Source organism: Telopea speciosissima, chromosome 3, assembly GCF_018873765.1.
Source record: "Telopea speciosissima isolate NSW1024214 ecotype Mountain lineage chromosome 3, Tspe_v1, whole genome shotgun sequence".
NCBI lineage: Eukaryota > Viridiplantae > Streptophyta > Magnoliopsida > Proteales > Proteaceae > Telopea > Telopea speciosissima.
Window position 1 is genome coordinate 53869714 of NC_057918.1, and position 27222 is coordinate 53896935.

General features: G+C 39.5%; 1 protein-coding gene across 1 annotated transcript; it reads left to right on the top strand.

The window, feature by feature from the left end:
* The first annotated feature begins 1679 nt into the window (after positions 1–1679).
* On the top strand, positions 1680–26117 carry LOC122653925 (DNA primase small subunit-like). Its single transcript, XM_043847889.1, has 16 exons — positions 1680–1818; positions 2675–2725; positions 2881–3056; positions 3574–3651; positions 3746–3857; positions 16859–16943; positions 17278–17329; positions 17426–17484; positions 17565–17680; positions 17802–17923; positions 22859–22921; positions 23031–23088; positions 24112–24185; positions 25467–25515; positions 25687–25766; positions 25972–26117. Exons 1-16 carry the CDS (start codon positions 1695–1697, stop codon positions 26032–26034), a joined length of 1362 nt encoding a protein of 453 aa, XP_043703824.1. The 5' UTR covers positions 1680–1694; the 3' UTR covers positions 26035–26117.
* Positions 26118–27222: the final 1105 nt, after the last annotated feature.

The following is a 27222-nucleotide window of genomic DNA, read 5'->3' on the forward strand; positions in this document are numbered from 1 at the left end:
AACAACTGAATAAATTATAGAAAACGAATAGAAAACTAATACAATCAGAAGATCTCTAACAAGAATAAATCAGCCAATCTCTAACAAGAATGCCGAAAGAGATAATGAAATGCAAGGTATGAATAGAAAAAATAATCAAAATGGGTAAAGAGAAAAAAAAAAAAAAACCTCACTGAGTTCGCGAATCTCACCGCAGACCGAGAGAGGTTCGCAACAGGGTCTCACCGGCAAACCGAGAGAGATTTGCAAAAAATGGTACTGGTTCGCGGAATAGACCAGCAAGGCGAGAAAGGTTGGAGCAGGGTCTCGCTGGCAGAATGAGAGAGGTTCACAGCAGGGTCTCTCTGATGGGTTCTCCGACAGAGGAGTGGCTCGTCGCACTGCAGATCCTTGTACTCACACCGGCAACATCTCCTGCAATTTTAATGCCATTAGGGTTTTCAGATTGGTGAAGCAAAGGAAGGGTAAGGGATTTGGGGGGATCATGTGTGGAAAAGAAGATGAATGCTTGGTGAAGCAGAGGAAGGGAAAGGAATTCGGGGGATCGTGTGTGGAAAAGAAGATAGAATCAGATTTGGGGGATCGTGTTTGAAAGAGATGAAAAGCTCACCGGCTATGTGGATAAAAGAACAAGTAATGTGCTTTAATAAAATAAACGTTCTAGATTAGATGATAATAGTTTAACGGCTCAGATTGATGGAAAACTACTAACATTACTTTATAATGGCAGCGCTTGAACGCTTCGACCTTTTGGCAAAAAAACAGGAAGGTATTTTGACGGATATAAATATGGTCCACCTATGTCTGCATCGTACTCAACTCATTGATTGCATCGGTTGAACCATTGTAACGAGACCACTTAAAGTGGCTGCATGGGCCCGACAATATAGAATCCACTGAAGCAAGTCCTAACCAGGTGTGCATATTCTTTACCAAAAAAAAACCAGATGTGCATATTTTGGACCCAGACCTATCGGGCCCAGGATACTCTATGCCCATTAGTTTTCCCGCCAAATCCTAACATTCGTCTCTTTTTTTTTCCTTTTCCTTTTCCCAGAGGAAAAGCCCTAGATGCCGTAGAGAACTGAAGAGCAATCACTACGGCGGTACCTGCTTCGCGCCTTGGCCGGAGAAATCACCAGTATCTTTGGCCTCCAGGTAACTCTCTCACTCCTTCTCAATTCTGAAACTTTTTATTCTTCTTCAGATTAACTGTCTCGCCGTTCCAGTTTGTCAATCGGTAATAAGTGTTTTGCTATGGTTGTGGTTTTAATCTTCTGTAATTTGCATTTCTTTACCATTCTACCAAAAACTCGTCTTAATCCATCCTGTTTGAGGGCTTCGAAGAAACAACTTGAAAACTGTTTAGAGTTCAGCTTTGTAACTTCATGCTGTGTAATTTGTCATTTACATTTATCCTTTTCTTCTTGGTAAGGTTAAATGGAACACACAGATGTTGAGTGAGCCTTGTGCTCTAGTCATTGCTTTGAAATACATTTGGTCCAGGTAGAATGTTACCCATGATTCCATTCTGTTCAGTTTAATGATGACTTAAACGATTCCTTTTGGTACATTATATATATATTTTTACTTAATTCTTTATTTACTGTTTACCTTCTTAAATATGAACAGTACTCTATTTATTAGCAAAACTGAATAATAATTTGTTATTTGGATAGGTTAAGTTTGACAATATGGCCAAAGAAGAAGCCGAGTGTGGAAGAGATGACATGTTAATTGATGGGTGTGAACCTGGGCAGAGGCAACGAAATGCTGTTCCTGAAGGATTTAATGCCAATTATCTTAAATTATACTATGGTAGTTTTTAATTTATTTTTTCCCCTTTGGTTCTAATCCTTGATTTGGTGTTTTTATTTGTTCGAACATCCATTCTTTCCTTTGGAGTGCTGCCCGTAGAAAATTTTGTCTCTATTGCTGTCAATGTTGGGATAAATTAATTGGCTTTTTCTTGACGGACATGCCACTTTTTGAGTGTTATCCATCTATGTCCTTTTTTTCCTTTTGGAATATGTGTTTTATGACAGTGGAAGATCTTCTAAATGGACCCTCTACAGAAGATGGTGTCCTGCTTTTTTTTGGGGGGGGGCGGGGGGGTAGGATCAATGTGCCCTGATTTCGCATTGCACTATGGTTCATTATTTGATCTGTGACATTCCTATGATGAGCCAATTAGTTAATTATTTACTCCATTTATCTGGTACATCACCATCTCTTGGATAGTCATATTAAATTATGAAATTAAATTTGCTGATACTCTTTGTCATAAATCAATTAATGTGATTTAATAGGTTGTTAGATTCTTCCCTCTCTTGATTCAATTTTGACAGTGTCCTATTATAGTATTATCCCCATCTAAATTTGCTTATTAATTAGTTGACCTGATGTGCATGGGATGATCCAATGCCTGGATGATGGATGGGTTTTGCTTATGAACTTTCCAGTGTTAGGCATCGCTATGGGATTCTACCTTTGCCTTAACTTGAATTTATTTTATTTGTGCATGTGGTGGCTTGTGAATTGACTTCCTATAATTTGTTAGATTGTACCATTATTCTGTCTTTCTGCTGTTTGCCATTTGCTACATGTTATAATCAAGTCTGAGTTTCTTTTACAAAATGGTATATGTACTTATGGAATGCATCATTTTTGTCAGGAAAGCTGTTTCCACACATTGATATCTTTAAATGGATGTCCTATGGAAATGGTAATATAAGTTCCCTTTATTTTAATATTTAATTCTTGATTGGCTAGTTGAAGTTTCCTGAAGAACCTGCTTGTGCCATGTAATTTCTCTCCATTTTTTTTCTCTTTCCTTTCCTCCCTCCTTTGTTGTTTAATCTGTCTCTTTGCTGCTTGTAGATGGGAAGCACCCGGCTTGTGATCCATCTTACTTTGGCAGAAGAGAATTTTCCTTTACTCTGGATAATGATATATATTTGCGGTTCCAGTCATTCAACAATGCGGCGGAGTTGGAAAATTCCATCAAAGACAAGTGCCCATTTAAAATTGATATTGGGCCTGTGTACAGTGTAGATGTATGATTTGCATGCTTTTAATTTTCAAGCAAAGATTTCAATGCTTATGGCTGCAGTTGATTTTTTCATCAATAGATCATGATTCGAACAAGCTGACAAAGGGTCTAGGACAAATAAAGAATATAAAATTTACAGAAAATCCTTATAGGACATGTATGGATATGGAAAAGTTAAATGCTTCTGGTCGTTGTGATTCTGTTTGTAAAGCTCTTTAGCTCCTTACAAAATTTTGTCTTGATTTTATTGAAGATATTTGTTATGTAAAGCAAATATTTCTTCTTCAATGTGTAAAGCTTGATGCTGGTCTTTCTATCCCCTTTTATAAAGCATGCCATGTCATGGAGTAATTGAGGAAATAACTCAGTTACTCACAAGCTTGGCAGAGTTGTGGCATTTCAAGCGTAATCGAGTCTCTAGTGTACTGAGCTTTTCCACTATGCTTTCATCCAAGTTATCATTGTTGCCTATGAGTTCCACTAGTTATTGATGTGTTACAACTTTTACGCTTGTGCTACAGCCTGCTAAAAGACATGCCTATACACATTCTGGTGATAATGTTTTCACTCCAGTGGAGAGGGAGCTGATTTTTGATATAGTAAGAAATTCAGTTTCTAGACTTGCCAAACAATTATTTCCTACATGGAAATTCAAAAAATTAAGGATTGGCTGATGAGCATACTGTTAAACAGGATATGACAGATTATGATGATGTTCGATATTGCTGCTCAGGAGCTGATGTTTGCCTTGACTGCTGGCCGTTGATGACCATTGCTATTAAAGTGATTGATACAGCCCTTAGAGGTATGGATCACCCAAGTCTTTTATTATAATGATTCTTGTTATCATTATCATCATTATTAATTATTGCTATAGCTGTCAGGGAGATGCCTAAGTAATAACGTGGTCCTTGATGCCCAAGGCATCCATGGCTAGAAGATGAAGGAGATATATCGGCCATATGGAAACATTCCTGAAACAAGACAATTATACTCGGAATATGGTGCTCGTCTAGGAAGATCATGGCTGCTGGCCATTCAGTTGGTGCCATGGCAATTGTTGATTATTATTATTATTTTCAGCAACTAACTTTTTTCCCTCCAATAAGTAACAAATTTATTTAAAAAAAATGAAGAATGGAATCAACGCTCTCCCATATCAAACAGAACAATACAACAAACTATGGCAAGAAACAAAAATGCCTTTGTGATGCAGATAAATCACCAAAAGAGGCTTATTTTGATGGGAATAAGTCTAGGGTTAGGTGATGTTGAAATAGGTTACTTATCCCCTACCCGATTGGGGTAAGCAGTCCTAGACTGCCCCCTAACCAATTGGGGAAGTACCCCTAGTTAGATTAGGATGTTTCCTCTTTATTCCCTTTTATTTTTCTCTTTTATTTATCTCCTTTTTTATTGTTTATCTCCCTCAACCGAATCCTAGTTTGGTATTCCTAGTTGTACTAGGAATCTCTAATATGATTAGGACTGAGGTTGATTCCTATTTGTACTTGGATCCTTATCATTCTACTTAATATAAATACAAGGCCTGTGTGATCTAAGGATCAAATAAGCCTTACCCTAATTCAATTATCTCGACATGGTATCAGAGCTAATCTCGAATTAGGGACCATCTCCCACGATATTTCAGTTTTTTCTTTTTCTTTTTCTCTCTCTCTCTCTCTCGGTTTCTCCTTTCTCTTCTCCCTTGTTCTCTATTGTCACATAGGGCAGCACTGATGAGGTGATCTTTCGATCCAGTTGCTGCCCCCATTACCTCATGGATGCTACTACATAATTTTGCTCGATAGGAACCAGTACTTCCAGCTTGCGCCAATTGGAGCTTCAGTTCTTTGAGGATTGCTTCTACTTCTAATACAAGGAATCATCTCCTTTTTTGAAGACCAGAAACTGCAGCAGGAATATCTTATTATTGCTTCATGTTCCTATTCCAGATCTGATCACAGTTTCAAGACCTCCTTGAGATCGATATTTACCAAATCAGGGGTTTTTTCCAAACCCTAACAATTGTCGATCTAGGAGTTTGAGCTCACTATTGTATCTGATTTTTTGAAGGCTTCTTCTCCACCTATTTGGACCCATTCGACAGCAATTTGGGCTCCCACAGTTCAGTTTTATTGAAGAGGACCTTCTTGAGATCGATATTAGCAAAATTAGGGTTTTTCAAAACCCTACTTCTATCGGATTTGGAGCTACTGCAGTTTTTTTTTGGAATCTGATTTCAGGAAGATTTTTCTCCCATTCTTAAGGGCTCCTTATCCTCAGTTCAAGTCCATTCACTGCAGGATTTTTTTTTCAGCCCCTTGGATCCTTCATCGATTTCATCAAATTCAGGGTTTTTTCAAAACCCTGACCATATCGATATAGGGTTCTTATTGGCTGCTGGTTCTCATATTTGGGATTTCACTTGAAGATATTTTTTGGCATTCTCTGCTGTCAGTATGGGTGACTCTACCAACTCTACAGCTACCTCGGATCATGATAACAACAAGAAGACAGATTATCACAGTTTTTCACCTAACCCTATCAAACTGGATGGCTCTAATTACCTTCTATGGTCCGAGATCAGCCTCCTTTGCCATTGCTGGCCGTGGTCTCACGACCATATTGATGGCACTAGTGTGAAGCCCGATGATAAAGGCCCCGCTCGGACTAAGTGGCTTGCCAATAATGGTGTTCTCATGTCATACCTCATAGGCTCTATGACTTTAACGACAAAGATAATTTTCTTCTTCGAATACCGCCGACCAGATTTGGGTTGCTTGCAAGGAAACCTACGGGTAGCTTGGTAATGATGCCCAAGTTTATGAACTTCGAAAAAGATACTTCACACTACTCAGGGAGACCTTCTGTTTGAAATACTATGCTACTCTCCGCAGCCTGTGGCAACAGTTGGACCACTTCTCTGATTTTCACCCTACTACAGTTGATGACATTGCTTCCTATAAAAAGCATGTGGACAAGATTAGGGTCTATGACTTCTTGGCTGGCTTAAATGTGGAATATGATCAGATTCGTGTTCAAGTGTTGGGCCATAAACTTTTTCCCGCACTTGAACAATCTTATGCTCTGGTGTCCTCTGAGGAAAACCGTAGGGCTGCCATGTTGCACCCTCCTACTACAGATAGATCAGCTCTCAAGGATGCTGCCCCAGCCTCTTATGCACCTAGTGGCACTGCTTCTCTTGGTGATTCTACTATAGGGAATGTTGTTTGTGAGCACTGTTACAAACCCTATCACACCAAAGAGAGGTGCTGGAAACTTCATGGGAAACCGGCAGATTTTGAAGCTAAGCGGGCTACCAAGACAAAGATAAAGACAAAGCCCAAGGCACATCAGACTGCGACTGTTACGGCAGCCCCTGCTACTGAAACTGGTCTATCCCAGGATGATATACAGGCACTCCTACGTATGCTTAGGTCTTCTTCTGCCACTGCCTCTACTACATCAGCTACTGCCAATTCTTCGGCTCCTTCAGGTTCACACTTTGCCCGGTCAGATATTCCTTTTGGAGGTCATTGTGCTTCTGTGGCTTCCCATCCTTAGATCATAGATTCTGGAGCCACAGATCATATGACTGGTTCCTCTAGTCTGTTTCACAGATATTCTTCCACTTCTGGGAAAGATAAGGTCAAAGTGGCTAATGGTTCCCTTTCATCCATATCTGGAAAAGGAATCATACAATGCACTTCTTCTCTTCCCTTGACTTCTGTTTTGCACATACCTAATTTTACTACTAACCTCCTTTCCATTAGTAGTATTACTCGTGATCTTAACTGTAAAGTCACTTTTTTTCCTTCTCATTGTGTATTTTAGGATCTGGACTCTGGGAAGACGATTGGATTGGGTAAAGTGCATGGTGGCCTGTATCTGCTTGATGACGGTCGCTTCTCTCCACCACTACTACCATCTACGCTACATCAGAACTCCTTGGTCTCTTCTGAACTCTACTAGTGGCACTCTCGGTTAGGTTACCCCCCTTTTAGGCATTTGTGAGGCTTGTGTTCTGGCCAAACAGACACATTCAAATTATCCTATTTCAAATAAAAGAAGTTCTACTTGTTTTAATTTGGTACACTCTGATGTTTGGGGCCCTAGTCGTAAACCATCTATTTCTAGTCATCGTTGGTTTGTATCTTTCATTGATTCCCATTCTAGGAACACTTGGGTTTATCTTTTGCCCACTAAAAATCAGGTTTTCTCCTGTTTTCAACATTTTCATAAAATGATATAAACTCAGTTCCAGGCTACTCTCCAAATATTGAGAAGTGATAATGAAACTGAGTATACTGAATCGCAATTTCAGAAGTATTTAGCTGACCATGGCATTATTCACCAGACTAGTTGTGTTGATACCCCTGTCCAGCATGGCGTGGCCGACAGAAAAAATCGTCACTTATTGGAAATGGCCAGGGCTTTGATGTTTGCGAGGAATGTTCCCTCTCAATATTAGGGGGATGCAGTCCTCACTGCTGCCTATCTTATCAATAGGTTACCTTCTCGGGTTCTTAGTTCCCGTACTCCCTCTGATATTTTATTGGGCCATTCCTCCTTTATTATGCCTCCCAAAGTCTTTGGGTGTGTGTGCTATGCTAGGAATACCAGATCCCCTGGCAAACTTGAGCCTAGGGGGCTCCGTTGTATTTTCTTGGGTTATTCTCTGACCCAGAAAGGTTATAAGTGTTACCATCCCCCTTCCTGCCGTACCTTGGTTAGTATGGATGTGGTTTTTCATGAGACGCTTTCTTATTATTCTTCACCACCTCTTCAGGGGGAGAGTACAAGTGAAGATGTGCCTTTTGAGATTCCTCCACTGGAGGTTCCTCTAGCTGTTGCCAAGCCATCTTTACCACCACCCACGGCTGCTGTCCAGCCCCCTTTGGCTGCTGCCCAGCCACCCACGGCTGCTGACCAGCTTCCTTTGACTGCTGCCCAGTCACCTTTGGACATTGCCCCACCTTCTCTAGCTGTTCCTCCCTCACCTACTGGGAATCCTTTACAGGGGGAGACCATAGAAAATAGTGATGTTAATGTTCCTATTTAGGGAGAGCTGACTCTCGTGCAGAGAACTATTGGTGAATTTCAGAAGAGAATTGACAACTCCAACATACTCACCTACACAAGGGGCAGAACCAACAGAGGGCAGATGCAATCCACTTTAGCACCAATACCCATTCAATTGCCGACTCCAGATCTAGATCCTCCATCTCTTCATAATCCCTCCTCCTCCGACCTACCTATTGCTCATTGCAAAGGTACTAAGACTTGTACTTTACACCCTATATCTCGTGTTGTCTCTTATAGCTCTCTTTCTCCTTCTTTTCGTGCCTTTGTATCTTCTTTCTCTTCTGTTTCGATTCCTAAAAATTGGCAGGAAGCATCTACAGATGGAAAGTGGAAGGCAGCGATGTTGGAAGAAATGGGAGCACTGAATAAAAATAATACATGGGAACTTGTGAATCTTCCTCCAGAGAAAAAACCAGTTGGATGTAAATGGGTCTTTGTGGTTAAACAGAAGGCTGATGGTTCTGTGGATCGATATAAGGCACGTCTGGTTGCAAAGGGGTTCACTCAGACTTATGGAGTTGATTATCAGGAGACCTTTGCACCTGTGGCAAAGCTCAATACCGTTAGGGTGCTATTATCCTGTGCTGCAAATCTTGGGTGGGATCTTTAGCAGTTAGATGTCAAAAATGCCTTCCTCCATGGAGAGCTTGAGGAGGAGGTATACATGGAGGAAGGCATTTTTGACATCTAACTGCTGAAGATCCCACCCAAGAATTGCAGCACAGGATAATAACACCCTGACGGTGTTGAGCTTTGCCACGGGTGCAAAGGTCTCCGGATAATCAACTCCATTAGTCTGAGTGAACCCCTTTGCAACCTGACGTGCCTTATATCGATCCACAGAACCATCAGCCTTCTGTTTAACCGCAAATGCCTTCCTCCATGGAGAGCTTGAGGAGGAGGTATACATGGACATTCCACCAGGATTCTCTAATGACAGGACTAAGGGCAGGGTTTGTAAATTGAAGCGTGCCCTTTATGGTTTGAAGCAGTCACCTAGGGCTTGGTTTGGTAGATTTCATAAGGCTATGATCTTAGCAGGTTACAAGCAAAGCAATGCTGATCACACTTTGTTTATCAGACGACTTGGTAACAAGATTACTCTTCTCATAGCCTATGTGGATGATATTGTGGTCATTCGTAATGATGATGCTGCAATCAAGGATTTGAAAATTCTTCTTGGCCATCAGTTTGAGATCAAAGATCTTGGTTCCCTAAAATATTTTCTAGGGATAGAAGTTGCTCGATCTTCAAAGGGCATCTTTCTTTCCCAAAGGAAATATGTCCTTGATCTATTGACTGAGACAGAGCTACTTGGCTGTCATCCTTCAGATACTCCTATGGAAGCTACTACAAAACTTAGGGAGAAAGAGGGTGAACCTGTTGACAAGGGTGCTTATCAGCGGTTAGTGGGCAAACTAATCTACCTTTCTCACACACGTCCTGACATTGCAGTTGCTGTAAGTTTGGTGAGTCAGTTCATGCATGATCCCTATTCCTCTCATCTGGATGCGGTCCGTCGTATTTTGAGGTATTTGAAGTCAGCTCCAGGAAAGGGAATTCTTCTATCTTCCAATGGTCACTTGAATATTGAAGCCTATACTGATGCCGATTGGGCTGGTTCTCCTGACAGGAAATCTATCTCTGGCTACTGTTCCTTTGTGGGTGGGAACCTTGTCACATGGCGTAGCAAAAAGCAGAATGTTGTGGCAAGGTCTAGTGCTGAAGCCGAGTTCCGTGCGATGGCACAAGGCATTTGTGAACTTCTGTGGCTTAGAGGATTATTGCAGGATATCGATGTTGCTGTCCATCTTCCTATGCTGCTTTATTGTCACAATAAAGCAGCCATTAGCATTGCTCATAACCCTGTCCAGCATGATCGTACTAAACACGTGGAGGTTGACCGACATTTCATCAAGGAGAAGCTTGAAGCTAGCCTCATTTGTGTTCTCTTTGTGAAGTCTACTGATCAACTAGCTGATGTGTTCACTAAGGCATTGAGTAGCAAGCTGTTTCATCCTATATTAGTCAAGTTGGGCATGCATGATATATATGCTCCAACTTGAGGGGGAGTGTTGAAATAGGTTACTTATCCCCTACCCGATTGGGGTAAGCAGTCCTAATTCTATTAGGACTGCCCCCTAACCTATTGGGGAAGTACCCCTAGTTAGATTAGGATGTTTCCTCTTTATTCCCTTTTATTTTTCTCTTTTATTTTTCTCCTTTTTTATTGTTTATCTCCCTCAACCGAATCCTAGTTTGGTATTCCTAGTTGTACTAGGAATCCCTAACATGATTAGGACTGAGGTTGATTCCTATTTGTACTTGGATCCTTATCATTCTACTTAATATAAATACAAGGCCTGTGTGATTTAAGGATCAAATAAGCCTTACCCTAATTCAATTATCTCGACAGGTGATATGCATGTTGGGCCTTTGATCCCTTAGGTTTTCAATGTAATAGGCCACTTTTATGGGCCTAAACTATGGGTAATAAGGTTACATACAGGATTAGTTAGTAGATTTCTTTTTATTTGGTTAGTGGTCATGTAACTATTTAATTGTTATGTAAGTTAGGCTGGATTAGGACTCTATAAGTCCAGCCATGTTTTGAGTCTATTTCCTTTAGTATTTAAGTTTCCTAGTCAGTTTAGGTTACCAAATAGGTTAAGGATTGGGTTAGGCCTTTCCTTTTTAGTGTAGGAGTCTATTTTTGAGTCTTTTATATAAGGTTGTAAGGGGGAGGGGGCAAATATTGACCACGAATTTTGGTATTAATGAAAATTTTTTGCTGCTCTTCTTCTCCATTAAAGATATTTGTCTTGTGTTTGATCAAGCCTGGTGGGATTGGTGTTTGATCCGATTGACACCTTGCAGTGGGAAGCCTGAGTGGTTTGTTGTTGGGATTGCTGTTTGATCCAATCGACACCTTGCAGTGTGAAGCCCGGGTGGTTCTTTTAAAGATCTACTTTCAAGTTTCGATTTTTATTCAAGTTTCATCCTCAAAAAAGCTGCTGCCAAGAGTAATCTGCAACTACAGTAAGTTTGAGACATCCCCATCCTTCTTCTAATCCGCTACAGCCCCAACCCTAGTTTTCCCCCTTTGTTATTTTCAGTTTTCCCATACCCTAAATTCCCCATAGACCTAACAAGCCATCAGAACTTCATCAAACTTCAACCACAACACCCCATGCCCATAAGGAGAACTCGATCTCCTTTGCTGCCCATCCCAACCACTGAAACCCTAATTCCTCCCCCCCATCTCAAATCAAAACCCAAAACCCTAATTTCTGCCCAGCCCAAACCAATCGTCAGAACAGTCTACAAATCTGACTGATACCCTCCTAAGAAAACCATTCACGTTTGGTTAACTTCTGTCCAGCCAAACTCTAGAAATCCATCTTTTTCTCTTTTCCAAAACCCAAAACCCTAACCCTAACTTGCTGCCCATTCAAGTTTACACACTTCCATCCATTATAACATCTCAGGACCTTCACTGTTAGACTCCCCTACCTCAACTTGACATAACCCACACATCAAACCCTAACCCTAATTTCACCAAAAACCCTATTTTGACCTGTCTGATTCACCTGTTTATAACAGATCTTGGTTTTTCTAGCTTCTAGTTGGTCCTCTATTAATCTAGGACTACATTACTTTTGACAATGGAAAACTGTCCCCCAGACATAATTTTGGCCATAAGACACTCTGCTTTGCTTAGTCATCCACTATATCATTTGCAGACCTGTGCTTCCACTAGTATGAGTTAATCACTAGGGAACAAAGATGAGTGATGTGCTAATTTGGTTTGCAAGTATCCATTATCCAAGTCTATTTAGATTTTCTATGCATCCATCGAACAATAGTGGCATAATCCACTTCCATAATAAGATTCACTCCAAAGGTACTTATGAGCTCTAGAGGAAATAGCTACAATCAAGTTTCCTGCAAGAATTAGACCTTGGTAAGCTCTCAGAATCCTTCCTTCCCCATCTATAACTACTCCCTGACTCCAGAGGGTCCTGGGTTCCTAAGGGTGCAAGTGAACAACCATCAATGGTAGAGTTTAAGAGAGCCAACTGGGGAAGGAGTCCACTCGATTGTAAGTATAGTATGAGGAGTTTGAGTCTTCAATCTGAAACCAATCCTGAAAGAGGTACCTGAAAGGAATGTCCACAAACAAAGGTTCTGCAGAAACTCAATGAGCTACTCTTAGGGAGTTAGGGAATGCGCTGAATAAATGTCCTCTCATAAGAGAAGTAGCCCTAAAAAGTCTATCATCCCTCTCCTCTCAGAAGTCTCAACTAATGGCCAACATGGAAACAGTTGAGGAGAGAAACACCAGAGAATGATTTGGCTTGTCAGAGATGATAGAGGCCTTTCTTATTTATAATAAGGAGAAAGGTTGTAAATAAGGTATGACAGCTAGGGTTGAGTAATAGCACAGTCACTACCTTTAGCCCACATACAATGAATCTAGACGGTTACAATAACCTTTATCCTTAACACTCCCCCTCAAGTTGGTGCATAGACATCTCTCATGCCCAACTTGATTATAACAGGATGGAATGACTTAGAAGTCAGACCCTTTGTGAACATCGGCTAGTTGATTCTCAGTAGTAGCAAACAAGGTTTAAAGTATCGGTATCGGGTATCATATCGGTCGGGCGATTTTAAGAGACGTATTGATCGGTGCAGAAACGCATGAAAATGATCAAAATACACATGGAAATACATTTTTTGACACAAAAAACAATATAAACAAGCAATATGTGTCATATATCATGCATATACACTAAGAATTGTGAATAATGTATAACCAGACAAGTGCAGCATTTTGAAATTTTTATAAAAGATGAGATTTCTTACATGTTGTAATCGTCTATAGCCATGAAGAGTATTGGATGATGCAAAGGATGATGTTGTAGCACTCCTAGATTCATTTTTGAGTCCAAAAGGGAGAAAAACCAAGATTAAGCAAGGCTTTAGTCTCTTGGTTGAGAGTTTTCCTTCATTTTTCTGTTAGAATAGGAGTTGTATCGAGTCTGTGAGTGAAAATGGCTTTTTTATGGAATGTACCGGTACGTATTGGTATGTATCGAGTCGTATAGGCCAATACGTATCAATATGTATCAATACGTATTAAACCACCCACAGAACCCTTTACTGGATGTATCGATACGTATCGGTCATATCGTATTGTATCGGCCCATATCGGTCGATACATTTCGATTCAATCCGAGATAGTTCATTTAAAAAAAAAAAAAGGTGTATCGGTACCGGCCGATACGATACAATATGTACCGATACTTTAAACCATGGTGGCAAATGGTATGCAAATCAGTCCTTCGAGCTTCTCTTTGATGAAGTGGTGATCCAGCTCAATATGTTTGGACCTGTCATGCTGAACTAGATTATGGGCAATACTAATTGCAGCTTTATTGTCACAATAGAGCCTCATAGGTCCCTCAAATGTCACTCCCAGATCACTGAGAAGCATTTTCAACCAGATCAACTCACATACTCCTTGTGCCATTGCTCAGTATTCAACCTTTGCATTGGACCTTGATACAACTGATTGTTTCTTGCTTCGCCATGTAACCAGATTTCCACCTAGGAATGTACAATACCCAGAAGTGGAGCGTCAGTCGTCAATGAAACATGCTCAGTTAGCATCAGTAAAGGATTCTAACTTTAGATTGTTGTTGGAAAATAGAAGACCTTTCCCTGGTGATGACTTTAAGTACTGTACAACCTAATATATGGCCTTGAGATGAGGGGACTTTGGATCATATAGAAACTGGCTAACAATCCCTACAACATAGGCAATGTCACTTCAATAGGGGAATCTGCAGGCTTACACCCAACCATACTTGTTCTTCAAAAAGGTCCAGAACATACGTCCTTTGGGGAATGAAAATGCCTTTGGTAGAGCGGGCAACTTCAATCCCTAAGAAGTACCTGAGCTGTCCAAGATCCTTGAATTCAAATTCTGCTACCAACTGAGCCTTTAATAAGGAAACTCTACATCATCATTGCCTGTTATAACTATATCATCGACCTATACGATAAGTGCAGTGACTTTACCATCCTTGTGTTTGACAAACAAGGTGTAATCAACATGGCTTTAACTGTATCCAAACTTCTGCATAGCTTTTTAGAAAAGGCCAAACCAAGCCCAAGGAGACTGTTTAAGACCGTAAAGGGATTTTCGTAGTCTACACACTTTTCTAGCTATGGTTTCTGATGCAAAACTTGGAGGGATGTCCATGTAGCAAAGTAAACACATCCAAACACACAGGGAGGAAGATGAGAGGCAATAGAGGGGTCAGGAAGCTGACTTACTTTTTTTTTTGAAGTTGATAACACTTAATGGAACTCAATTGATAAGAAATGTTGCTGTAAGAACAGCATCACCCCAATAGAATTTTGGAACATGAGTGGTAAACAACAGATACCAGGTGACCTCCAGAAGATGGTTCTTTTGCTCCAGAATACCATTTTGCTCTGGTGTGCGAACACATGAGGTTTGAGAGAGGATGCCATGGGCATCAAGATACTGGAGGAAAGGATCATCAATGTATTTAGTCCCATTGTTGCTCTGGAGAACCTTAACTTGGGCATTGAATTGAGTCTGAATCATTTTGTGGAAAGTCTGGAAAAAGGAAAAAGCTTCGGGCTTAGTCCGGAGAAGATATACCCAAGTCAGCTGTGTACAATTATCAATAAAATTTATAAACCATTTATACCCACCCCGAGCAATAGTCCTAGAAGGACTCCATAAGTCTGAGTAAATAATAGAAAATGGAATAATGCTTTTGTTATCACAGGAAACATAAGAGGACAGTGTGTGCTTTGCAAGTTCAAGAAATAACACAATTAAAATGGTCCAAATTACAATGTTTAACTAAAGAAGGAAACAAACGATGTAAAATATTAAAGGAAGGGTGACCGAGACAATGTTGCCATTGACGCAGCTGACTAAAAGCACTGGCTTCTCGAGTAATATGAGCTGAAACTGGAGGAGCAGCAGCAGTGAGACCCAGATCCAAGTAATAAAGGCCATCCCATACCCTACCATAACCAATCATTGCCCACGTCACTAGATCCTGAAAGACACAATGGGTAGAAAAAAAGTCAACAGAACAATTGAGAACAGTTGTAAGATGGTAAATGGAAAGCAAATTTACACAGAGGTTAGGGACATGCAGAACATAGGATAACGAGATAGTAGGAGTGCAAGAGATAGAGCCTTTACCAGATATGATAGAGAGAACCATCAGCTACTAAGATTTTGTCCTTACCTGAACAAGGGTTATAATTGTGAAACAAGTTTGAGGAGCTAGTCATATGATCAGAGGCTCCAGGATCAAGAAGCCGCGAAGAACCAGAATGGGAAGAAGTAAGAAATATACCTCACTAGGCAAGATGGGAAGCAGGTAAGGAGGAAGGTGACATGGTAGGGGTTGCTGTGCCAAGTTGAGCCATCATACGCTGGAGAGCAACCAACTGTTTAGAAGAAAAAGGTGCAGGAGGGGGTACCCATAGAGTCTCAAAAAAATATGCTTGACGCTGAGAAGAGGGCTGTTTCCCACCACACCCACCTCCTTTGAGGAGACCATGAAGCTTCCAACAAGTCTCCCTTCTGTGGCGAGGATGCCCATAATAGTCATTTTACCAGAGCTCCTTAGTGGATGAACCGGGCTTAGTGGAAGAACCAGCAGAATCTGAAGCAAAAGAAGGAAGCCTGAGGAGTAGTCACGAGGGCAGAGCGAGGAGGGACAGTAAGGGGCATCATGACTGAACGACAGCGGTCCTCATGCTGAACAATATTATAAGCCTGGAGAAGCATGGGAAAAGTGTATCTGCTAGGTACCTGGACACGAATCTGATCATACTTGGGGTTGACACTAGTAAGGAAATTGTAAACCTGTTCCATTTCACGCTCCTTGAATGTCTCAGCATTAGAGGTGCAAACCATGGGAGCAAGGTGATAAAAGTCCAACTGTTGCCATAAAGTGTTGAGGGCAGCATAATAGGTAGAAACAAACAACTCCTTTTGATTGATTCTTATTTCGTGACTCATTTCATGAAATCAAAGAAAAATTGAAATAGAAATTATACCAAAGAGATCCCTATATGAGTTGTATAGGTAAAAAGAAAAAAAGACTGGTATCCAAAAGTAGCCACTTCAATTACGTAAATCAATTCCTAAAATGATGGTCATGTTTAATGGCGTCCTCGCCATTGAGGAAAATTCAATCAATGATTCTATTGAGCTCCTTGGGGATATATGACTGTATGAATGAGGCAAGTTGCTGACCTCTGTTCTTAATCTTTTCTGTAACTGGTGATCTGGAGAAGTTTATTGTGTCTTATGTTGTTTATTGGATCAAGCCTACAAGTTTAATCCAACACATCTTTGACTGCCTGATTGCAAGGAATTTCTTAAAAAAATACATAAATAAAAGCTAATCTCTTAAGTTGGTGCTTCTGGAAGAAGAATTTAATACTATAAAACAATCTGTAAGAGTTTTTCTTTGTTGTTTGTGATGTGTGCTTTTAAACTTTTAACTTGAACACATGCAAATAACAAGGTTCTATGGTGCTAGGCTTTTGTGCTTTTGTTGTGTATTATTGGGCTCAGCACATCTGTTTGGTTTGCATTAATTCATATAAATTTATAATTTTGTTTTTCTGTCAACAATTTAAATGCAGATGATTTTGGTTTCAATAACATTCTTTGGGTATATAGTGGTCGTCGTGGTGTTCATTGTTGGGTTTGTGATGGGAGAGCAAGAAGGTAATGCAGTTAATAACTAATAAGCCTCAAAAGTAATTTATTTCCTGTAGTTTCCTATCTTACTATTGAGGGTGGACCTTGGTGCAATGGTAAAGTTGCTCCATTGTGACCAAGTGGTCATGGGTTCGAGTCTTTGGAAACAGCCTCTCCGCAAAGCGAGGGTAAGGCTTTGTACATTATGACCCTCCCCAGACCCCGCAGTGGTGGGAGCCTTGTGCACTGGGTACGCCCTTTTTTTTTTTAGTTTCCTATCTTACTATTGTATTTTTTTGGGTGATAAGTAGATTCCTATTGAAAATTTGGAAGGTTGAACCATATTTCCATAATTTTTCAGGTTAAGTAATGACCAGAGGGCTGCAATTGCTGAGTATTTCCGTGTCTACAGGGTAATATGGTATTATTGCATCCGTCATTCGATATGTGCCATCTCATTTTTTTAAATGTTGTCTTATGGTAGTTGTTGGTTGTATTCTGTGTTTTAGGGCAATGAAAATAGTCATAAGAAGGTTTCTTTTCAAGGCCCTCTTCATCCTTTTCTAGTGTAAGTGTTGTCTGTTTTGTGTTTACGATAAAACTGACCTTATCCTTTCGTTGTTCTTCATGCATATTTTTGCTTTGCAGAAGATCATATACAGACGTTTTGAAGAATTTCTTTGAGGAGAAATTGCTTTGTGGTCAACAGCTGTTTGCAACTCAGGAGAGATTTGAAAAGATTCTAAATATGATTTCGGAACAATGTAAAAAGCTCATTATTTCATTCAAATGAAGCAATACCTTTTTCTTAACTGCTAGATCCCACTAACTCTTTGTTATGTTCTGCAAATTATCTACATAATAACATGGTTGACAGCATTGCAGCTATTGCTTCTGAGCTTTGGGACAAGTGGCAGGATAGCCGACGGACTTCTACCTCAAAAGAAGACATTAATGTTGTTCGCTGGGAGCAACTAAAACATCTCCTAAAGTCTGGAAAACATAAGGTGCAATACAAAAATTATTTAATCCCGGCTCTATTAAACACATCTTCAGCATTTTAATACAGTGGTTGATAGATGAGAAACCCACCTTAACCACCATCAAATAAGAGATCTTATTGAGTAATAATAAATGGCTGTGCTGCTGGACACATAGAGTATTATTACCTGATCCTGACCCTTAGTCTTGGTTGGTTCTGAATCTTCTGATCCTGTTGGTAAATTTTCAGAAATTGTTGTAAGTATTGTTTCATTGAATTCATTTTCAAGATGAAATGCAAATAACATGTCTTGTTGTAATGTATTTGAATGGTGGGTGTTGTATGGAGGTACGACAGAACATTTGAGGAAGATAGCAGTCATTGTCCTCTCCTAGACATGTTCTGCCTCCGGCTGTGAGCAAAACTGAGTATGTTTTCTATCGTCCATCCAAAGAGGTGCTACCTATTGGGTTTCCAACATCTCGCTGACTTGGTGTATATGCACTACAATATGAGGCTGAAGATCAACCCATACGAGTGGGTATGGAGAACAACACTAACCATATCGAGTCAGATGATGAGGATCCCTTGGTGGAGTGGGTGAGGGATAGAGGTGAGCCGATAATGGATCAGCCTAGGGGTAGGCTTGGCCCTCGATAACGAGTTAGATGGGTGCTGATGTGAATGATTACATGGCTTCAGAGGGTTAGATACACTCACAGACACCCCGACACTTTGACACCATACCTAGAAAGGATAATGAGGAGGACCCTGACAGGTCCACTTCCTTGGGTGCTTAGACTCGCATACCATCACCGTCTACTCATGGAGGTGATAAAACAACGATGATGATGATGAGGGTGGTGATGGTGATGGGGATGGGGATGGTGATGCAATAGTAGATTTCAAGAGCAGTATGACAGGGCAGAGGAGGTGCAAGAGCTGAAGTCGGAGCTGATTCGATTTACTAGGGAGACCTAGTTGAGCATGCCTGATGCAGAACTATCACCAAACTGGGCTTCATTTATTAGGAATAAGTCTAGGGTTGGGATATATACATGTTGGGCCTTTGATCCCAAGGGTTTTCTATGTAATAGGCCACTTTAATAGGCCTAGAATAGGGATATATAGGTTGCATACGGGATTAGCCCAATACTTAGTCTTATTTTTATATTTTTAATTGAACCGGCTTAAATTGGTTGCATCCAATTGATTCAATTGGTCTAATTTAAGTGAAACGTTCCTATTGGCTAATAGGTTCTTATATCCTATTGGCTAGTATGGAATCTTCACTTAAATTAGTTGTTTTAAGTTAGATTCTTTTATTTTAAGTTAAGTAGGGGTATTTAGGTCATTGCATGTTTTAATTACTTAAATTAGATTAGATTCTATCCCTTCCACGATTTGAGAAGGAGAAGAAGTTAGATTGTATTAGGACTTGGCCTTTGGCCATTATTATAAATAAAGTAGATCATGGAGGGCTCCCCCACAGAATTTTGAATTTAAAAAAAGACAGATATCGTGGCTGCTTGCTGCTGTTCCTTGCTCCCTTGTGAGTGTATGCATCCTTGTGGATTTCAAGGTGGAAGGGTGGGTGGATTCCTGCGACTGTTTAAGCCGTGACGGCTGGGAGGATCTCTCTTCGAAGGTGGTTTCATCCTTCAAACATTGAAGCTACTGCCGGTGGATTCCAGTGTGAGTGTAAATTTTAATTTTCTGTTTTTATCTTTCCTTCCCTTCCCCATTCGATCCCCTTTTCTTTTTCTGTTTTATTTTCATAAACCCTAGGAGGATCTCAGTTCTGTCCAGATCTGTTTATCCATCAGAAATCATCCAAACTTTGACCACAGCGTCCCCTCACCATTGTCTATACTCGATCCTGACTGCTGCCCCCATCCCTAGTTAAAACCCTAATTTCTGTAAAAACTCCATTAACCATTAAACCCTAAAAATTACAGATTCCACACTTCTAACCATCAAAACCCTCCCATATTTGGATCGAACCTCCCTCTCACAGTCCCCTAAACTCGATCGCAAGCCCAGCCCTATCCATCCATCTAAACCCTAGCTTTAGTGATTTCCCTAATTTCTAAAAACCCGAAACCCTAACCCTAATTCTGCAGGAATTTTAAACTGATCCAAATCCCAGTATTTTTATATCAAATTAACCCCCTAGGCCTGCTGATCATTACCATATATTACACTCACCCTTAACCCTAGCCTAAACCCTAGATTTGACCTAAACAGCCCCAAATCTAACCCAAACAGCAGGCTTAGCCAGAACCTGATTCTACTTGGCTCCTATTAGGATTATTTCCTATTCTAGGACTACATTAATGCCACACAGGATATGGATCACGGTGCGTGTCCATCCTCTTCACGAGAGGGCCTCGTCGCCTGTTCTGACCAGATTATCCAGTTGATTGTATGGACGTTGATAGCTTGTCTAGCACTCTTGGAGGCATGAGTTTGGGGGACAGCAGAGGAAGTGATCCTTTACTGGAGAGAGCGGTTGGTCGGAGTTCAGTGCTTATGGTCATTTCATTGGTGTGGGGGAGCATGCATCTTCTTCATCTGTTCCACTTTTGGAAGGTGGGCTGGGGTTGGGACAGAGACACTTGCCAACACCATCTTTTAAAAGTGGTTCAGTGGCTGGTTCTTCATATTGCGGTGACCTATACCCTATGATAGGTTACCTCTAGTATGTTGATGAGTCCATATATAGGGCAGTTGTGGAGGACTACATTCATTTCTTCCCGTACACTATGACGTGACATGCATTTGTCATGTAGTCGGAGGAAATGCACGTCGGCTCCATCGTACCATAGTTCTGCTAGTTTCTCTCCTTGTGGCACTAGGATTCTTCTTGATTTCTCTATTCTGTTATCAGACTTGGCCCAAATCCTGCAGGCTGATTCTGTTAGTAGAACAGATTATTGACTGAAGGTTGATCTGCTGAGATTCCTGAACTTTTTTATTGAAGTTCTCCAAATTCTAGTTTTGCTTCTCTGTTTTCTATCTTGTTGTGACTAATTTTCTGTTTTGGAAAGTGGTTTGCACTAGTACTCAACAGAAAATCAGACCATTCTGATTTCTCTGCTTTGAGTTATCGTATTTCTCCCTAAACAGGCCTGTTCCTTTGTTTTGGTGATCCTGGTTCTGATAGTTGGTTTTTGAATCTCTCTTTTGGACCGTATTTTCATTAATTAGATCTGGTGAACTAGGATGATGTCTTTGAGATGAATGGTTGTCAGCATAAGAAAATATTACATTTGAATGAACATATGAGTTTCCCCTGTAGTTGATAAAAAGGAGAGCTGATAAATGGTTTGACACTGCAACAGAAGGTATTGTAGAGAATGAGGATAGGAGAACCTTTTTTCTTTTCTTTGGGGTGGGGGGGGGGGGGTGTAGAAGATTAGAGCACTTTACTACAAGGTGACTAAAGAATGAAAGGGAAGCTAAAAAGGATGAGGACTGTGGTGGCAAGAAAGGTTTTCAAGTTGTATACTTCAGTGCAGACAATAAATTCCACTATTACTTTCCTAACTGTTGTTTATGCATGGTTAGACCCTCATCACAGAAATCTAGACACATGCACCCCCTTTGTTTTCCAAAACAAATCACCTACATTTAGTGAAGCATTTATTATAATCAGTTGTAATTTAAACATGTAAGACTTATACTTTGAGGCTTGCCTCAAGAAACAGCTCAAAAAATGGGCTTCAATATGAAGACTAGAGGCTTTAAACCCTAGAGTTTCATGCCTTCAAGTTTGACTTGCACTTTTGAGTTCTTTTCTGCATGCAGATTTACAGATGTAATCATAGAATGTCTCGTTTCATTAATTGAAAATAGGGTTGTTACTGGATTGAGATTTTGGTTGCTAAAGTGGAATGAAGGTGCCCCTGTGGTAATTATTCGTTATTTCAAAATTTTTAAAACTGGAATTTGACAAGTTATAATTTGAGATTTGAAAACTATTTTGAGGTTAAATTCCAAATTTGTTTATTATTATTTATAATAGATGTAAAAAGCAATTCAAGACCTCCTGCCTTTTCTCCAACTTCTTTGCTACTGGTTTTTTGCATAGGACATCATCTATTTTCAACATGTATGTTTTCTGAAATTTAATGAGCAACTGTAGGACTTAGGAGGACTGCAGGGTTTCTTATTTAGATGACCACTAGTATCTGATTAGGTACTTTCAGGTTCAAGGGCACAAGTGGGAATTTCATCATATTTGTCACTGAAAGCAGATGCTACTACATCCTTTAAGGGTCCTCTAGGTAAAGGACCCCCCGTAGTCCTTTAGACATTTCCGAATTTAAATCGTACTTGAGACATTTTTGCCAGATCCTAACTTTATTTTTCCTCTTTGTATGTGTTCTTTTCATGTGTGTTCTATTCTTCGACTAAGTTTTTGTTATTTTCTGACATTTTAATCTCATGCTAATTTTCATTTTGTTTTAAAGGCCAAAAGTTTTATGTCATGTAACAGTTTTGTGCCATGTTACGGGCTGACCTGGTAGATCTGGACCATATAAATTATGGGTGAACCCTCTGGATGAACCACTTTTATGATTCATTCTCCCTTTGCTGCCAACCCAGCTGCCATGCAGGACCATTTTGGAAACAGTAGTTGTCACTTATTAGGCCTAGTCTTCTAATAAAAATGTGGCTGAGCTTTGGTCTTGAGGCTTATGCTTCCCTCTTCTCAAGGTGCTGATGCCTCAATGATTTTGTCTCTTAAAATTCTGATAGTATACTTGTCTCTGCAAAATAATGTGACATCATAGTTTGTAGGTGAGTCCATGACTTTAATCATGGGTAGTTCCTGTTTTATCTGCCATATATTTTTATCATTCTAGTATAAGAATAGTTTACTAAATTACTTCAAAATAAATTTTATTGTTTATCTAAAAAGGGATTTCTATTGACCTTTGTTATGCTTTTCCAGGGGCTTCGGAAGTTTGTTGAAGAGATTATATTCACTTATACCTATCCAAGGATTGATTTGGAGGTATGTAGAGAACCCATTATCCATGGATGGAAGTATACTAATGGAAAAAAAGAGTATTTTTTTCTGTTTTTGTTTTTCCTTGTCATTGATCATGTCTGGTTTCACATAGGTTTCAAAACACATGAATCATTTGCTGAAGGCACCATTCTGTGTGCACCCAAAAACAGGTCAGTATCACAACTGGGCTAAGGTCTAGATCATCTTTAAACAGATGTATGAAGAAACAATTTCATGTTTGTTGCCTCTGGTTGTTTGTGTGTGTGTGGACTAGTCAATGCTGGATGGCTTTGTTGATTTTTAATTGCCTAATAGTTGTCCTCCACTATAAATAATATACCTCAAAACTGTTATGTTAAATTGTTAATCTCTTGTCTCCTAATAGAGGGTAACATCATTAAATAATTACCTCAAAACTGTATGTTAATTTTTGTCGTCTACTAGAAGTAACGTACCTCAAAACTGTTATGTTAGTATTTATCTCCTAATGGGTGACATCATTAACATTTATTTTTCTGTAATAAGTCAAGATAAATATATTAACCAGAAGTAAGTGGCCCATTTGACCAACTAAATCCCTGACAAAATTGATATATCAATTCATTAAGGGTTTTTGAGCATAGTTGTCAAGGCGTCGCCTAGGCAATGTCTTGGTGTCCTGGTCACTGTTTTTGCGGGGGCCTTGTTCGTGTCACCTTAGTTTTTGATCCCCCCTCGACCACCTTGGTTTGCCTAGGCGCCATGACAAGTATGCTTAACTGTGTGTGATGTGTCTGTATGTTTGTTTGGGGCAGGGGGGGGGGGGGGGTTTGAATGTTGTGGGTGTATGCATGTGTGTGTGTGTGTGTGTTTGCATGCTCAAATTTGGTTGCATAAGCAATGCCTCGTCATCACGTATTTGATGGCTCACTTTTGAATACTGAAATACCTATAGATCATGTTTCTGCCTTGACTAGATTAGCAAGATGTAGTAAAATAAAACCAAATTTGACTTAGTTTTTGCTCATACTCTTTCAAACTGCTTTTACAGACTTGAGTAACAAGTTGAGTTACTATGTTTCTTACTCTTGAAACAACGTGTTTTCTTAGATTGACTAGTTATTGGTGCCAAGCATCTTTCAAATTTTGAGTGATCAGGTGGAAGATGCTTCTCAATATAAAATAACTGACTGAGTTGTTGCTTGTTCCACCAGGCCATGTTTGTGTTCCTATTGACCCCAGACGCTGTGAAGAATTTGATCCTACAACTGTACCAACCCTTTCCACGGTGAGCATTGCCTAAACTGTTTCTGGTTCTCACAGTTTCTGTTTATCAGCAAATTTTTTGATTGCCAAATATGATATCGAACTATGGGTATGTAGGATGCCAGTACCATTCTTTGAAATGAATATATTAAATATATTTACCCCAACCCCGAGGAGGGTGGCTCAGTTGGTAAGGACCAACACCTCACAATTAAGAGTTCATGGATTCAACATTCCTTTTGGCCTAACTATCAATATACGTATATATAAGGGTAGAGGGTTGGGCATACCGGCAGCTTGCGGTAACCTAGCAGCATACACCAATCACAGGGCTGGACATAGGAGGGCAAGGGGGTCTTTTCCAAAGAGGGAGGAGAGAGGATGACACATACTGGGCACCCTGGCGGCGTGCTCAGCTTTTTTCCATATATATATATATATACCCTAAGAAATTTTCAGAAAACTCCATTGACTAGTGCGTTCTAATATATCTGCAGAAAAAAAAATGGAAATCTAGATATGGATGTGTAACTTAGAAATCGTCAAATCCTAAGATAATTTTTATAGGATTTATAATACTTGTCTGATTGGAGTTGTTGCCAACCCTCCCTTTCTCATTATTCTGGAGAGGCCTTTTTTGTTTGTTTGTTTGTAATTAGATGATACCTAGCTGATCCAACTGATTGTTTTCAATAACCTTTTGTCATGTTTATGGTATTCCAAACTCTGATCTAAAAGCAAGACCTGCGAGACCTATCATCCCCTTAGCATACATAAAGCTCATATATTACCTATACATGCGAATTTTCAAAAATAAAAGGAAAAAAAAATCCATCTCCAGTTTAGAATAAAAAAAATAAAATGCAAAACAGTAGTATCCTAATGTTTAAAACCATATTTTTCTGTCCTAAACATTTATATATTTATGTGCATAAATTATTAGTACTTATTAACTTATAAATGTACTAATATTTTGCATATTTATGGAATTTTTAACTGTTTTATCTTGTACTATTGGCTCATGTCTGGACATATACTGCACCTTATTTTCCTAATCTGCTGACTCTGAATCACCATAGCTTATACATTCTGCTTCAGTAGGGTTCTCTCTTCAGTCGTTCTATGTTTAAAACAATCAATAATTTAGTAAGATCCAAATATCAGATTGCATGGAGGAATCCTTAAAAGTTCTATTAGTAGTTTAATGAATGGTTTCAGATATTGATTCACCTTTATCTGTCAAAAAATTAAGAAAACAAAGTCAAATGTCTGTTAATAGCCTTCAATGTGATTTAATATGCAGCTTCTGGAAGAACTCAACATGGGCGGTTCAAGAGTTGAAATTGATAATGGTATGGTGATGGAAAACTGGCATACTATAGCATCTTCTATATTTTCGGAAACCTTTGTTGCTACCTACCTTACCTTTCCTTCTATGTTCATTGCCAATGTGGATGTGGCATAATTCTTTTAAGAGGTCACAAGGGATGACATTAACATTTTTCTCTTATACTTGATCGTAGAATTGGATAGAACTTCACTTGGCAAATCAATCAGGTTTTTCAGATCATCCTTCTTGGAGCCTCTACTGAAATCTTGCAAGGTTCACTTCATCCGCTTTCATTTTATTTCTGTATATCACAGATAGTCCTTTTGAGACTGTAAACTGTTGAAGAAAGCCTAAGAACTTTTAGAGTTCGCTTTTGCATGTTTCTGTCTGTAGTCCCTCTTTGTCAGTTTGAAAACAAGTAAATATCATTCAATGTGCAACAAATATTTGTCACTGACTTACATTGTGAATGATGTAGGAGGAGATGGAAACTTTATACAATGCCAAAATTCAGCAGTCCAAAAACTCGTTAAGCTGGTAATGTTTCTCATAAAGTTCCTCATCCATCTGTTCTACCTCTGAACGAGGGGAAGTTTTGATGTTTTATGAGGCTAGTAAACATCTCACAATAGTATGTAAATATCATGTATTCATCCCCAAAAGACATGGAAAAAAGAAACAGACCCTATTTGTGTTATCATACTTATTACAAAGTCCATGCTATTGAGGTAGATGAATTCTATGATGCACCATTTGATCTGTTCTTATATGCTTTCAGATTTTGTACTTTTAATCCAAATGAATGAAAAAACACCAGTAGTTGGGGTATGCTCAGTGATTCCAATGGGCATGTGCCACAGTGCTCAAAAGGGTTTATGAGAATTCTTTATTTTCATCCTTTATACTTCTGTATATGTCCTAAAGAGCGTCCCAATGCATGAGGTTCCTGATATTGCAGAGTTTGGGAGGGGCAAATGTATGCAGCCTTAATCTCCGCTTTGCTGTTTCCATGTGTTAAACCTGCAACCTGATGGTTCCAAGGCTTGCCCACTAATTAAATTTTACATACCTAGCTACTTTATGGTTTAAATTTTTGTTATTGACATCTGAATAGTTGCTTTTCATGTTTATGAACAGTTTTGCCGAACTAATTTTATGAGTATTATTTCTGCTATAACATTTGCCCTACTTATTTTGATTGTGGTTGTTATAACAACTGTAACAAGTGTTTTCCTCCATGCCGCCTGGTTCTAGCCTCAGTGTACATATTGATCTATGCATGTTTATTTCCAGCTGGATAAGTCTTTCAATCTTTTCTTGCTCTTTGATCCTTCCAAGAATATGAAGTTGAACAAGTGGAGACTGGAGCATTGCTGCTATTGTTACTCTGTGATCTGACAGTACCTTTAAATTGAAAGAAAAGGTTAATTAGTGGTTGCCACGATTTTGGTCTTGAGATCGTTACTGGATGTGCAAGCATGCCTGAGTCGTGGAGACCCAAGAAGAATGGCTTGATCAAGAACTCTGATCTAGTCTCTTCCAAACAAGTATAGATCGCCTTCCTGCCTCGGTTGCTCTAAGGAATATCAATTGATGCAATTTTGAATGACAATGAGAAATAAGGGGAAATGAAGCAGGTGAATGAAGATGTATGGAATTAATTTGATCATTCTCTGGAACGAATAGATAGATAGAAAATATTCCTAGAAGGGAATGATTATAGGAATAG